Source organism: Delphinapterus leucas, chromosome 19, assembly GCF_059928025.1.
Source record: "Delphinapterus leucas isolate spDelLeu-1000000601 "Yukka" chromosome 19, BTC_Dleu_Yukka2, whole genome shotgun sequence".
Lineage (NCBI taxonomy): Eukaryota > Metazoa > Chordata > Mammalia > Artiodactyla > Monodontidae > Delphinapterus > Delphinapterus leucas.
This window is the reverse complement of record NC_143147.1, coordinates 65,478,311-65,492,728: the sequence shown is the minus strand read 5'-3', so window position 1 is coordinate 65,492,728 and position 14,418 is coordinate 65,478,311. Positions and strand designations below refer to the sequence as shown.

Genomic DNA, 14,418 nt, shown 5'->3' with positions numbered 1-14,418 from the left:
TACTATATATATGCCAGGCAAACTGACTAACTCATGTAATACCAAAGGATAAACACATGAAATCAGTACTATTATTATCCTCATTTTACTCTGGGGAAACTGAGGCATAGAGAAGTAAGTAACTTACTCAAGGTCACCCATCATGGCTCTGCAATCCATGCTTGAATAATAAAAAGCAGCAATGATTTCCTGAAGATATTATATAATCTGACCTTGAACACTAGCCTCAAAATCATTCTTCTGAAAAAACCAAAACGAAGCAAAGAGAGGAATCCTCCATCCCCAGCACTTGGCCTATAGCTAGACAATGAGAACCTGAATGAATAGCTGTGGTCAACATTTAAGAGCTCACTTCTCCCTAATTCCAGCCCCAGAAAAATCTAAAGAGAGAGAGAGAGAGAATATAAGAAAATAATAGTCTGTTTCATTGGGGGTGGAGGGCAGGGCATGTATGCCACTGCCTAATATGACCTGGTCTGACTCTCCACCCACCTGCCCGTTATTCCTCTTTTAGTTTCAAAGAACACAGTTGGGGGGGGGGGCGCGGTGAGGATGATCTTGGGAAGGGGCTGGAAGGGCTGGGAGTAAAGAACAGAGTAGCAAGTAAAGACAGGGCAGATCTAGAGGTGGGGGCCAGCCGGGCTGGGACAGAGACAAGGACAGATGGGGGAGGGGAAGCTCTCCCACCTGATGTGGGCTTCGGGGATGATGTCATCCATGATCACATAGACCATGGAGCCGGCAGCAAAGGCCAGAGCATAGGGCAGGATGGGCTCCGCCAGCACCACGGCAAAGGCACCAAAGACCCCGGCCAGAGGCTCCACCATGCCGCTGAGCTGCCCGTACCTAAGGAGAGAACAGAGACACGTCCCGCCGCGGGGAGGGTCAAGCAGACACAGGCATGCTCAGACTGCTGACTCAGTTCTAGAAAACGATGCATTGTCTTCCACATCAGATCGGCATGGCAGTGCCAAAGCACTTTGCTGGTTTTTGTTTGTTTTTACACCACCTCGGTCTCCTTTCCCAGCTCCCTATTACAGAGTTCCAGGAGACACCCCTCCCAGGTTTATTTTAGAGTTTTAAGTTTTCCACATTGTCCTTTTAAAATAATGACATGACTGAGATATAATTCACATACCAAATGGCGCACCCATTTAACGTGTGCAGTTCAGTGGTTTCTAGTATGTTCACAAGGTTGTGCAACCGTTTCACCACCATCTAATTCCAGAACGTTTTCATTATCCCGAAAAAGAAACCCCACACCCAATAGCAGCCACTCCCCATTCCTCCCTCCCACCAGACCCTGGCAACCACTAATCTGTTTTTTGTCTCCAGGGACTTGCCTCTTGTGGACATTTCCTATAAACGGAGTCATGCAAGAGGGGATCCTTTTTACTGGCTTATTTCACTTAGCATCCTGTTTTCTAGGTGCATCCACATCGTAAAAACTGTCAGTACTTCATTCCTTTGATGACTGCATAATATCCCACTGTGTGGATACACCACATGTTATATACCCATTCACTGGTTGATGGCTACATTGTCTTCTGAAGGATGGGACACTTGACTAGGAGTGGTATGGACATTTCCCAAGGACAGCTGTGCCTGGTATCTTTGGGGGTTCCGGCCACAACGGCACCCCTTCTGAAGGAGCTGTACCCGCCTACCTCTGCCGACAAGGTGGACCTACCTGGCCATGTATATAGTGAGGGCCTGGCCCCACTACCCTCCATCTTGGATTAAGGTGAGATTTCTCCTTTCAAAAACTCCCTTTATTTGAGCTAGTGAGAGTGGGTTTCTATAGGATGAAATCACATGAGCCCCGATTAAAACAGCAGCCCACATGAGCCCTGAGAATTCAGTGCCAGGAGGTAAGCCAGTACCTGAACCCCACGGCTAAGCCCTACCGCCAAGAGACTCCTGTACAGGCTGGACACCAATAGACAAGGTGCTGGGACATCTTTCCCACTGTTCCTTGCTGTGGGCACTTGGCAAGATATTATTGGCTCCGAGCCTCAGTCCCTTCATCTGTAAAATGGGGGTGAGAGAAAACTTCCCCTCCATTCCTCCGCAGATGACAGGATAGGACTGTGAACTCCCACCTCCCCCCGCTTCTTCCTGGCCAGGAGCAGATGGTGGGCACGGGGGAGACACTGTTTGCACTGCAGCATCCTCCAAGGGGCCACTGCTTCCCGGCTCTGTGCTCACATGCACGGGCCCGCAGACTCTTGAGTGTGTCCAGTTAAACAAACACTTTAATCTCAGGGTCTGGACACTGACCACAGATACCCCCCTCCCCTCCCCTGGAGTCTCTCCTGTATGAGACGGCAGTCACGGCTTCTGGGCTCACAGAACTCACATTTGAAAAAAATTTCTAGGGCCATGTTTCTCTGCCCTTCCCCCGAAACCTCTATTCTGTAGTCTCCAGCAATGGAGAAAGAGATGACACAGGATGGAACTAAAATGATTTAAGTATATGCAAGAACTTGTAAGTCACAAGGCCCTATAAAATGGAAGGCTTTTTTTTTTTTGCGGTACGCGGGCCTCTCACTGCTGTGGCCTCTCCCGTTGCGGAGCACAGGCTCCGGACGCGCAGGCTCAGCGGCCATGGCTCACGGGCCCAGCCGCTCCGCGGCATGTGGGCTCTTCTCGGAACGGGGCACGAACCCGCGTCCCCTGCATCGGCAGGCGGACTCTCAACCACTGCGCCACCAGGGAGGCCCTGGAAGGCGTTTTTTAACTGTTGTTATGAGCAGCCCTTGAGTGCTCTCAGCGTACATTCTAGAGCGGCGGCTCCTTCAATAAAGAGGTGTTCTGAGGCTCAGAGTCCTGAGTTGAGGGGCAGAAGAGCCTGCAGCAACCTTGGCATCACTGCCTGATGAGCCGGCCGGCTGACACTCGGGGCCATGATCCCCTCCTCTGAGACCTGGGGCCTTACCTTACAGGTCACTGAAAATGTAAAATTAGGGAATGGACTTGAAAGCCCTTTGGGGGCTATGAAAACGCAAAGCGTGAGCACCGCAGCTTCACCTGCCCAGGTGCTGTTCATATAATCCTGGTCTCCGCTGTGACCAGGGTCACGGCGGGAGCTAATGTGATGACTCTTGAGGACAGGCTGTGGTGAGTGAGCCTCCTTAGGGCGTATGGGACATGGAGAGTGGACACAGGGTCTGCCTTGCTTCTCCCCACCCGAGAGAGAGAAAACCCCACCCAGAGTGGGCGTGTCTATCCCTGGAGGGGTTCTGAAAATAGGAAACACGGGCTGAAGGTCAAGAGATGAGTTTCTGGAGGCTTCTCCCAGCTCTGGGGGTGCAGGATTCAACCAGGTTGTTGGTGTTTCCAGAAGCTTCAGATTCACTTCCAGGCCAGAAGAGGTTGCTCTTGCCCACAGGAGGACTGCTCTGACCTCCACATCGGACCCGACCCTGGGCGTCTGGAGCACTTACCAGAAGGCTCTCCAGGTGGAGAATCCAGCCCCTCGCAGTGGGAGGCTGACAGCAAGGCCCTCCGGGAAATTCTGGATCCCAATTCCAATGGCTAAATTCCTGAAAGACCAAGAAGGCACGTGAAGGCGGATGTCCAGAACGGAGTGCCCACACGGACGGGGGCCCTGGCCACTGCCCAATGCCCTCCTATGGTATCAGAGGCCCCAGTGGATCCCTGTGACAGGTGAGGGAAGGGGAAAGCTCAGGGCATGCGTGCAGGTGAACACGAGGAGGAAGGGGACACGGATCCTCCCCGCTTCACGCTGTCCTTGGTCCCTGGAGATGCTCCATGTTTATGGACCTTACAGCACAGCGGGGAGCACACAGACTGGGTGTTAGGATAACCCAAGTCCTGCCACTTAGCTGCACGACTCTGCACAAATCATCGAACTTCTACACCTCAGATCTTTGTATGTAACGTGCAGGGGGTCACGTGGGGATACTAACTTCAACCATGACGGACTGCTGTCACCCAGGGACCTGATTTCATGCCTATGAAGTCCCTAGCACATATGAGGTGTTCAGCACTTTTGGGGTTCCATTCCGTTACGGCATAGAGATGGAGAGATCACATTTTGTCCAGAAGCAACTTCAGAAATGGGACAAGGAAGTACGGATGCAGACTCTGATGGGGACACAGATCTGGGTCTGGGCTGGGCTTCCCCACGGGCTGTCTGCATGCTGGTCTGGCACTGGCACTGGACTTCCTGGGGCCCCTGGGGAGCTCACGGTGACCCTCTGCCCTCCTGCCTCTGCAGGACACTTAGGGGCTGGGCTCTGTGAATTGGTCACTTAGTCGGAGCCCAGCCTCGAGAGCCTGCCTTGCACACAAACCAGGTATTGGAGTACAAGGGAAGGAGAAACAGAAAGAGACGGGGACAAAAGCGATACATGACCCCCCAGGGAGGTCCCCAGGTGCGCACATAAATTAAGAACCCTCATTCCCCGCGCAGCAAACTACCATGACTGAACTGCACGTCCATTGGTAGAGGAAGGAAAGGGAAGATGGGAAGGAAACAGGGTCAGTCTGAAGGCAACAGGAAGGCAGTTTTAGGGTATCTCCCAAGACGAGATTCTACCTTGGCTGGACAGGTCCACGAGGACTCACCTGGTCACTAAGGATCTCAAGGGCATGACATGTGGCTGCCACTTGGCAAGCAATGCTGGAATGTGGCCTGAGGGAGTTGTGGATGGATTAGATAGAAAAGGGAAACTCCACTGTCACTTGGCTTTCCAGTCAATGTGCTCACGTCCGTCTACCTTGCTGCCAACAGGAATCCGCCCATCAGCTCTGGACAGCGGCCAGGGAGTGCTGTCGACCAGCAGCCGGCTCTACCCTGGCCTCCTTGCCCACTCACCTACCCCACGATCCTGGGACAGGGACACACTTCCATTAGGCCACGGGCTCCTGTTCTACCTCCAGCAGAGAATACCTACGATAATCCCCAGTGTTTAATATTTCATCTCCTTTTTGTTTGAGGGCCTGAAACTCAGCCTGTGTTTTCTTTTATTCCCCCAACTCACGCATGCATCCTTCATACGGGACTCATAGCTCCAGACATCTTGGGAGGAGGGAGCCTCCACCTGGGAGCTGCCAGGTCAAGGAGACTCTTAGGAAGATCCTGACCCTTCCAGAACCTTGGACTTACATTTATCTTGCACGGGCTTCCTTTAATCAACTCTCATCCTGTCCCTTCTGGACAACTTCATGATGCTTCCCCTGAACATCCACCCACCAGCGCATCAAAGTGACGATGAGCATCTGAAAAATTACTATTAGTCTTTTGATAAAGGAACTGTTCTGGTGGCTTAGGGCTGACAGGGTCATTGAGCGTGGCCCCCAAAAGCCAGGCCAAACTCTTCATAAGATGCAGTGGGCAGACAGGAAGACACCCCACCTGGCACGTCCACAAAGGGCCCCCGGCGGTACCGCTCAGTGGGCGCTGACCTTCCCCCGCAAGGTTACTGGCATCCTTGCCTACGTTACCTAAGGCAGCTCTCTCCTTTTACTTCTTAGAGAGGAAGGGGTTCAGACATGCTCTGACCTCATCCCAGGAGCCAGAGGGCAGCAAACAGGGCCAGTAAGTAAATATTTTAGGCTTTGCGGGCCATCGGGTCTCTGTTGCAACTATTCAACTCTGTCACTGCAGTGGGAGAGCAGCCAATATGTAAAGAAAAGTGCATGGCTGAGTTCCAATAAAACTTTATTTATAAAAGCAGGTCGGCGGCTGGATTAGGCCCACGGGCTGCAGAGTTGGCAGACTCCTGCCCTAATGCCTGAGGGGTACAGAAAGATCCGACAAGACGGAACCACAACCCTGGGCCGTGAGCCCCCCGTACTGCCCCGAGGTCCTCGCCGCCTGGCACACAGTAAAGTCTGGGCTTTGCAGTTCGTCTTCTTGTGTTCGACTCCTGGGCCCACGATATGTTGGCGTGCTACCTTCCATTCCCCCTGCCGTGAAATTCAAAGAACAATACAACCCCCGGCATCCCAGGGTTGCCAGGGTGATGCCCTGGGATGGGCCCTCTAAAGCCCTTGGCACACAGGAGCTGGCGTGTCCTGAGAACCTAATCAGAGTCTATTGTGAGGTGGAGGTGAGCGTTATTACTAAGGTTCCAGTGTGAGCTGATGACAGGAGGGGTGACAGAGAATGGGACTGTAGGACAGTCAGGGTCAACAACAGAACTGACTCAGCTTCAGGAAGCAGGGCTGGGCCAGGGTGGGGCTGAACCCTTTCCAGCTGGGAGGTCTTTCCAAGAACTCACAGGTCCCCTTTCCGAGACAGGCTGAGTACTTGCCGCCCCGAGTCAACACTCATGCCCTTGCAAAGTCCTGCGTCAGATAGATCTGACTTTGGCCCACCTGTGCTTACATCCCCACCAGCACTCGTTCATTTGTTCTTGTTGACACTCCTGTGAGACATTTACACCCCTTGTAAGGTTGGACAGGCCAAGTGTACCTCCCTGGAGAGCCGCTGTGAACGTGAAGGTCTTTCTGATACCGGGCTCCCTGCGTGCTGCTGGCCAGTCGGCTCACGGGGCACAGAAACTCCCAGGAGCCCCGGACTCATGATTGCCCTGGGCGGGCATCCTTCCCCTGGTCACCTCCGGGGTCCATCCCCGCTGAGACCCAGGAAGTGCCCAGAGATGGATCCTCCCCTTGGCACAGAAGGGACATGAGCTGCTGGGAGGGCTTACGAGGCACTTCGATGAGCTTGGACTTGACTGTCCTGCTGCCTTTCTGAGTATGGACGTCCTCAGTGGATGACGAGCCTAGAGGGTCGCCCCTGGGTGACCCTTGAGATTTTGTCCAAGGCAGAAGTACCTCTGCCAGGTGAGGGCTGGGAGTGAACCCTGGCCCACACCTTCTCCACGGCAGCCCAGATCTGCCCCGATTTCACAGGAGACAACGAGAGTAGGAGAAATTAGACAGGGTCCAGAGAGAAATCTGCCTTGTGATTTTTTAGGCAAAAGCTACTGTTCTGCTCCTTTGCTTTTTAAATAGGCAGGTGTGCAAGGCGGTGAGGCCATCACTCCCCAGCCAGTCTAAAGGGCAGGGTAAAAGGGTCAAGAGTGTCCTTTCTTGCCTCAGAAGGCCCGAGAACAAACACCTCTGTTGTCGGGGGCGGGGGGGGGGTGGGTGGGTGGGGGAGGATGAGAGCCGGCCTCGGTGGGTGGGGCTGGGGGCTGGTTTGGGAATCAGAGTCAAGAGTCTCGCCTCTTCTCACCTGCTGGGTCCCGGGTCTAGGAATCCAAACCCAGCTTTGGGTCACTTTGTCCAGCCTTACTCAAGTTACAGGACCCTGACAAGCATGCTCCCACCAGCCCTGGGCAGGAATACAGCCTCTTCTAGAGGCTTCTGCTGTCACTTTCATAGCCCAAGCTGACCCTGAGCTCCTATTCCAGGAGTGGGGAGCCTTTGAAATATATTTCTGGTGATGGAGTGAACCTTAAGGGCGAATCCTTGCCAATGTTTCACTAGCCCCTGCCCTACCTTCTTGGACCGACCCTCACAGCGGCGTCTTTCTCCTCCAAACCTTTTCACTATCTCTTCACTGCCCCCCAAATGGTTGAGTGGATACAACCAGCTCCTTGACCTTTTGCGAAGGTCCAAGCTTTCTTTCAACGAGGAAGGTCCAGGTGTCTGTCCAGGTCTTCCATCCCTCGTCTGACAGCACTGTGCAGCTGACTCACTGTCCAAAGCCATCGCCTGTCCCCTGTGTCCACAGGCTGGCACACGACTCACCCCAGACCTACCCGGGGAGGGAGCTGCCGCCCTGTGCCGCCAGTGAGTCAGAGGTGGGGTCCCCCGTTCAAAGTCCTTGCCATGACTTGGGACGGATGGCAGCCATCCGCTGGGCGGGCTCTGGAACCTCCTTGCATCCCGCCCGGGAGCCGCCATCCTGATAAGCAGCACAGAAACCCCATTCTTCTACGCCTGGTGAGCCACGTCCCCTGGGCCCTGCCCCCGCTCTGGCACGGGGCTGCCAGCCCAGCCAGGTACCACACCCTCGGGATCCTGCCAGCCAGCCTTTCTCAGCAGGGCGTCGCCTCGCTGGGCGACCGTGGAATCTCTCCTGAGTGCACCTGGGCTCCTCCAGCCCACAGCAAGGGCTGGACTGCAGCTTCTCTGCCCTTCCCACCTTCGTATATGTCCCTTTTGCACACACACACCAGTGCATCACGTTCCCTTGGCCTCCGTGTGCTCTGCATCTGTGGGGGTGACCCCATGGAAGGGTTCAGTCCCCTCCACACCCTCTATTCTGCTCTTCCACTTGCATCAGCTCAGGAAATCGAATGAAACCCCCTGGGTATTCCGATGAGCTGCGGCGTCAGGCAGCGTGCCTGCAGGTTTTAGGAGCGTGATGACCGCGCCGAGGACCACTGGCCCAAGAAGTTATCAAAGGGGTTGAGGATGAGGGCGGTGGCCACACCCACCTCCAACTCAGGAGCCCCTGCCCTGCTACCTGACACCCACCAAGGGAGCATCCCAGGGCTGGCCCCTGCTGGGAGCCGAGGGCACCAGCGGCCACTTGTGACTGAGTCAGGTGGCCTGCAGACTAGGTCGGGGCGCTGGAGGGGATCCTGGGAAACCGCAGGAGCATCAAAGTGGAGGGTGACTGGGGACACAGGACATACCAACAAAAGTGATAGGGGGGTAACGCCCCGTGTGTCCAGGTGCGAAGCAGCAGCAGTGAGGCCGGGCTCAGGGTGGCAGGGCTGGTCCCTCGGAAGCCCGAGCTCAGAGCTGACTCAGGAGCGGGGGGGGCCTAGACTGGCTGCCAGGGGTGGGCGCGCAGCCTCCACGGGCGCTGGGCATGCAGGACGCTCCAGGCGCGCTCACTCCCTCCTGCAGCCCCACTGTGCTCCCCCCGTGGCCTCCACGCCTACGGACACCCTGCCCCTGCCGGCATCCCCAGGGCATGGGGCTTGCTGGACTCTCCCGTCCATCATTTACACTTGGGAAGGGAAAGCCCGAATGAGAGGCTTCTTTTCCAGGATGGGCTATGAAGATTCCAAACAGGATTCAGAAGCAACAGGAACAAAGACGCAGACGTAGAGGATGGACTTGAGGACACGGGGAGGGGGAAGGGGAAGCTGGGACGAAGTGAGAGAATGGCATGGACGTATATACACTATACACACTACCAAATGTACAGTAGGTAGCTAGTGGGAAGCAGCCGCATAGCACAGGGAGATCAGCTCGGTGCTTTGTGACCACCTAGAGGAGTGGGATAGGGAGGGTGGGAGGGAGGGAGACGCAAGAGGGAGGGGATATGGGGACATACATATACATACAGCTGATTCACTTTGTTATACAGCAGAAACTAACACACCATTGTAAAGCAATTATACTCCAATAAAACGTTAAAAAAAAAAAAAAAAAGCAACAGGAAAAGCCCAAACCCTGGCCCTTCGGAAGACGCGAGGCCCCTGCCTCCTGGGTTTTGTTCTTTTGGGCAGGGGAGCAAAGACACCGTGACCAGTCCGGACCTCAGCAAGTCAGTGGCAGGGAGAGGGAAGTGGGAACGAAGGGTTCTTTAAGAAAGAAACCACAGGCTGTCCCTGACAGGGTCCCTGCCCTTTGGTGACAAGTCAAGCTCCACGGTGACCTGCTCCCCGGGACTTAAGGGAGCAACAAGGGAGGGAATCCTGTGAGAAGGGCCGGGAAAGGCCAGGAAAGGCTTGTCTATGGGAGAATGGGGCCAGGGCAGGGGGTGGGTGGGGAGAGCAAGTGGAGGGGAAAGAGGGGAAGGAGGAGGGAGGGTTAAGGGCAGGGGTCATGGGGCAGTGGTGGGGGGTGATGGCTCCTGGGGGCTGGGCTGCACGTGCAGGGGCTCTGGGTAGGTGAGCCCAGGGTCTGTCCAGAAGGGTTACCTCTGCAGAGGAGCTGGATTTGGCTTGGACTGTTCGCACTTCTCTTTTCCTCTCCCTTAAGAACCTGAATTTTCTAGGAGGGGCAGACCCAGTCCAGCTGTTTTTAAAGTTCATTTCCTAGGAGTTTTTTTTTTTTTTTTTTTTAACATGCCAAGATGTAAGAGAGAATGGCAGGAAGGAAGAAGGCAAAACCTCACTCTCCTCTGACCCCGGGGAGGGGTGAGCAGCCACGTACCCCCCACACACACGCTGTCCACAGCGTAAGCAAATGTGTGGAAGTCAGGACTCTCTGACTGCAGTCTGAGTTTTGTGATGGTAACTGGGGTGCCCAATTGCCCCGGTTTCCTGGGACACTGGACGTTCGGTGTTGAAACGGGGGATGTCTGGGGCCAACTGGGATGAGGTCGGTCATCCTTGGAAGCACCCAGAAGCCTGCTGGGTGGCAGAAGCAAACTTGGGTGAGAATTTTAATTTGCCGCAGAGGACGTGCACACAGTCTTGGAAGCTGAGCAGATGTTGTGTTGTTGTTGTCGTTTTTCACTATCCAACACTTCTGATGGTCTAACGCACGTTCCAACCGCTCCTGGACCCCTCAGATACATCTCCCTCCAGTCCTCACCAGCCCCAAGAGCGTCAGGTCGGTCCACAATGAGTGTGGCCCTCTGTCTCCAGCCCAGCCCCGAGCTGGCCGGGCATGGCGGGGGCAGGAGAGGTTGGCCTCCCTGCAGTGACAAGCAGCAGGCACTCTGCTCTCCGTCTGGGGTAGGGACACAAGGGGACTGGTCAGCCTGCTTGGGGCTAGAAGGCAGCTGGAAACCCCGGGGCTGGGGGGACCTGGAGGGGGCAGGGAAGGCACAGGGCTCACCCCCAGGTACTGCCTCTCTGCAGACAGAGTGGGCTGGGCCCATGGGGGGTGCCAAGGAGGCACAGGCGGGGCGGTGGGTGCTCACGCCCCAGTCTGGATGCAAGGGCGCAAGCCAGAGCCCCAGGGTGCCCCTCCACTGCCTCTCGTATTCCTTGCTCTCCCAGCCCGTGGGGGCAGATGGCCAGGGCCTCTGAGGTGCAATGCTGGTCCTCCGGGCTGCCAGCTTGGGCGGGGTGGTGCTACCCACCCTCACCTTCAGATACCAGTCTTCCCAAGAGGTGGGTGACAGGAAGGAAGGCTGTCCCAGTGCGCAGGTGCTTCTGCTTTTTCTAAGAGGCCTGACCCCCTTTCCCTCCAGGGGCTGCCTTCCCCGCTCCTGCCCCACCTCAGAGTTAAAAGTCACCCAGGCTACGGGGCCTTCCGAGTTCCCTTGTTCAACACCTTCTTTGTTAGTAGACAACAAAAGCACAGAGAAGTTCAAGGTCTTTGCAGGCAGTGTCACTTGCCTGCATCCCCAGGTGCACCGCTGAGACCTGGCGCGTTGCGTCTGCTTTTACTCGTAAATCGGGCTCTTCTGCGGATGGGGGATGGTCTCTGTGAAACGCCGCCGAGCAGAGCTCACAGCCCAGAGTGGACACTCCTTAAATGGCAGCTTGCGTGAAAACTGCCCGAGGCTCCTGAATGAGCCGGACACTCAGGCCCCTAAGTCCCCGCAGCCTGGTGGCCTTTCCGACCTCAGGCGAATTTCTCCTCCAACTCATGCTTCCCACCCTTCCAGATTCTGTGACCTCCGGGTCAGAACCAAGGCTGGCAATAGCAGCTGGCAGCCAGGGGGAACTCTCTTCTCAGGAGTGACCCCAGAATCCAGCACTGAGCCCCAGCCATGTGTGAGAGCTCACGCGGCACACGAAGATGTTGCGAAGGGCCCCCATCTTCAAGGGGTTTACAACCTAATAGCGGGTGAAGAAACCCGCCTACAAATGACTGAAGGACAGCACAGAGCTTGCCAAAGGCCATAAGAGAAGCACAGAGCCTACAGGGAGGAAGGTGATCCGGGAATCCTTCCTGGAGAAGGTGGCACTCAAGATGGACTTTGAAGGGTGGGGAGCCTTTCGATAGCTAGAGAGAGATGGGGAGATGCTTCTGCTACAGGAAGAAGCGACGATGGAAGCAGCAGTGTGAGATGCTAGGGCAGGGCAGTCCAGGCCTGCCCTTGTCTCCCCTTCCCCGATTTAAAACCAACGCACGAACAAGAGCAGAAGATGCTTTGGAGTCAAAGCCCGTCTCTCCTTGGCATCATCTCCTAAGAACCTTTCCTGTGCACAGCTGAGTCTGCCGGCTTTTCAGGACAAGTGCTAAATGCCCCAGCTCCACCCCAGGGGTCTCTGCAAGGCCAAGTATGAGGTTGCATCCCAGGAGTCTACACCCATCTTTGGAGACCGACCCCTGTGCTGAATGAGACCCTTGAAGGGGGTTCCCTTGAAATCCATGCCTTAGCCGTATCCACTCAAGCCTTTCACTTAAGAATGTCTCCAGGGGACTTCCCTGGCGGCCCAGCAGTTAAGAACCCGCGCTTCCACTGCAGGGGGCATGGGTTCGATCCCTGGTCAGGGAACTAAGATGCCACACAGCCAGGGAAAAAAAAAAAAAAAAAAAAAGAATGTATGTCTCGGGCCTTGAGCTCGGGGAAAGCTTTCAGCGAGGGTCGGCAGCAGCACAAAGCCTGCGCTGGGAGCAGCACAGATCCCACTGCAACAACCTGCGGTGGAAACCAGCTTCTCTTTTGTTACCGCGCCCGTCAGAGAGAGACTAAGGTCCTCCGGCTGGAATAAGAGTGATGATAATCATGTCTGCCGTTTACGGAGCGTGACTAAGTTTCAGGCGTGGCTGGAAGCATTTTACATGTAGCAACACGCCTCACCCCTCGCCACCACCTCCTAAGTGTTTCCTACCATCATTATCCCCATTTTACAGATGGGGAAAGTGATGCACAAGGTTCAGCGACTTGTCTCCAGGGCTACCCAGCTGGGAAGTGACAGAGGGTCCTCTTAACCGCTATTCTATAAGCCTCGGGTCCTCTGGGCCTCACACGGACCCATCAAAGCATCGTGGACACAGACGGTTACCTGGACTCAAAGCCCCAGCAGAGAACCAGGTGCTGCCTCATGCCTGCTGGACCAGCGAGCTGAGGCTCTGGCCCACTCTGGTAGATGGGAGAGAAGGCCAGGTGGGGCAGATGTTAACAAGTGGCCTCCGGGGTTAATGGGGTCAGAACATCCTATCTACAGCAGGCTTCTTGACATTGCCACTGTTGACATTTTGGACCAGTTCATTCTTTGTTGTGAGGGCGCGTCTTGTGCATTGTAGGATGTCTAGCAGCATCCCTGGCCTCTACTCACTAGATGCCAGTAGCATCCTGCTAGCGGGGACAACCAAAATCATCTCCAGACATTGCAAAATGTCCCCTGGTTAAGAACAACTGACCAGAGTAAGCAAGAGTTTAGGTGAGATATTTGCTTCTGCAGCAAATATCTGAACACCAGAAACTGCTCAGACTGAACAAGAAAAACATCTGATCTTGTGCATCTTATTTGAGAATTTCTAGGCTCAGTGGAGTCGAGTCTTCTAGGGAGCTTAGCTCAAGCAAGACAGATTCCTGGGATTCAAGGTAAAAACAACACCTGAGAACCACCAGGCCTCTGCTCCCTTGTTCCAAAGGCAGTAGCTTCAGAAACTCAATGTTGCACAATTCGGGGAGCACACTGTGTTCTCGGTGAATGGTACCCCCTGGAGTTGTGCAGTGGGGCATTCCTGCTGGAACCCCAAGCTCAGCTTATGCTCAGCGTAGGGGTTAGTTCTGGGGTTGGAGGTGAGGCATCCTGGGGAGGTGGTAGAGAGAGTCCTGGTTTTCTCTGAAAATTGGCAAGTGAGCGTCCTTGCAACCCGCAGCCTGGCTCTCCAGGCTACGTTCTCTGGCCGGCTGAGTGTGAAAGGAGCTTGGCGTATTCCTGACAAGACCTGCTTCACCTCGGCTTTCAGATCCTCCCATGAGCCATGAGCGTGTGTGTTCTTGCGTGGCAGGCCCTTACATACTGTTTTGATTGTTATCATCCTGCCATGAAAGGCCTGATTGTTCAGGCTCTGCAGTGACATCACCGGCTTCCCACTCGAGCAGCTTGCTGAGGTGTTTGACGAGCGTGTAGGTGGGAAGGGGCTGGGTGCTCCCCGCAGGGCTGCCCGGCCCTACCTGCTCAGTGGAGCTGGCTTAGCACGCAAGGGATCTTCCCCCACCCCTTCTTTCTGTTCTGGGAGGCTTACTGCCACGGGCTGGAAAGATGAAATGACCCATGGGTTCCCTTCAAGTCCGCCACCCTCCCCAACGTGGGCGGGGAGCAGCCCCAGGAAGTCAAGCCACAAGCCAGGGTGGTGTCTGCGGGTGACTCAGGCCACCTCTGTGCACTTCTCCTTGTCAGAAAGCAGAGAAGCCTACAGACAGCTAGGGGATCTCTAGGTCCCTGAGGGATGCCCTGGGGACCTTGACCTGCTAAGTATCCCAGCAAGTAAGTCAAGCCTATGCACAGGCCAGGTGTGAGGCTGCCTTACGCGACGTGAAAAGCACCCAGGGGTACATACCCAAGAGCAATATGCTTATATGTTCACTCAAAGCCATGTACTAGGAGGTTCACAGTA

At 55.2% G+C, this 14,418-nt stretch overlaps 1 protein-coding gene across 6 annotated transcripts in view; it reads right to left on the bottom strand.

Moving 5' to 3' along the window:
- The window catches only part of SLC39A11 (solute carrier family 39 member 11), a 447,715-nt gene that overhangs the window by 23,600 nt on the left and 409,697 nt on the right, over window positions 1-14,418 (bottom strand). For 2 of the 6 annotated variants that reach the window (XM_089901695.1, XM_089901694.1), the window contains exons 8-9: window positions 3,447-3,545; window positions 688-846 (exon numbers count right to left, since the gene is read on the bottom strand). The exons of 2 other annotated variants lie outside the window; for them this stretch is intronic. In XM_089901695.1, coding sequence (XP_089757821.1) covers window positions 688-846; window positions 3,447-3,545 — 258 coding nt within the window. 2 more of the 6 variants (XM_089901693.1, XM_089901699.1) reach the window with 2 other exon arrangements.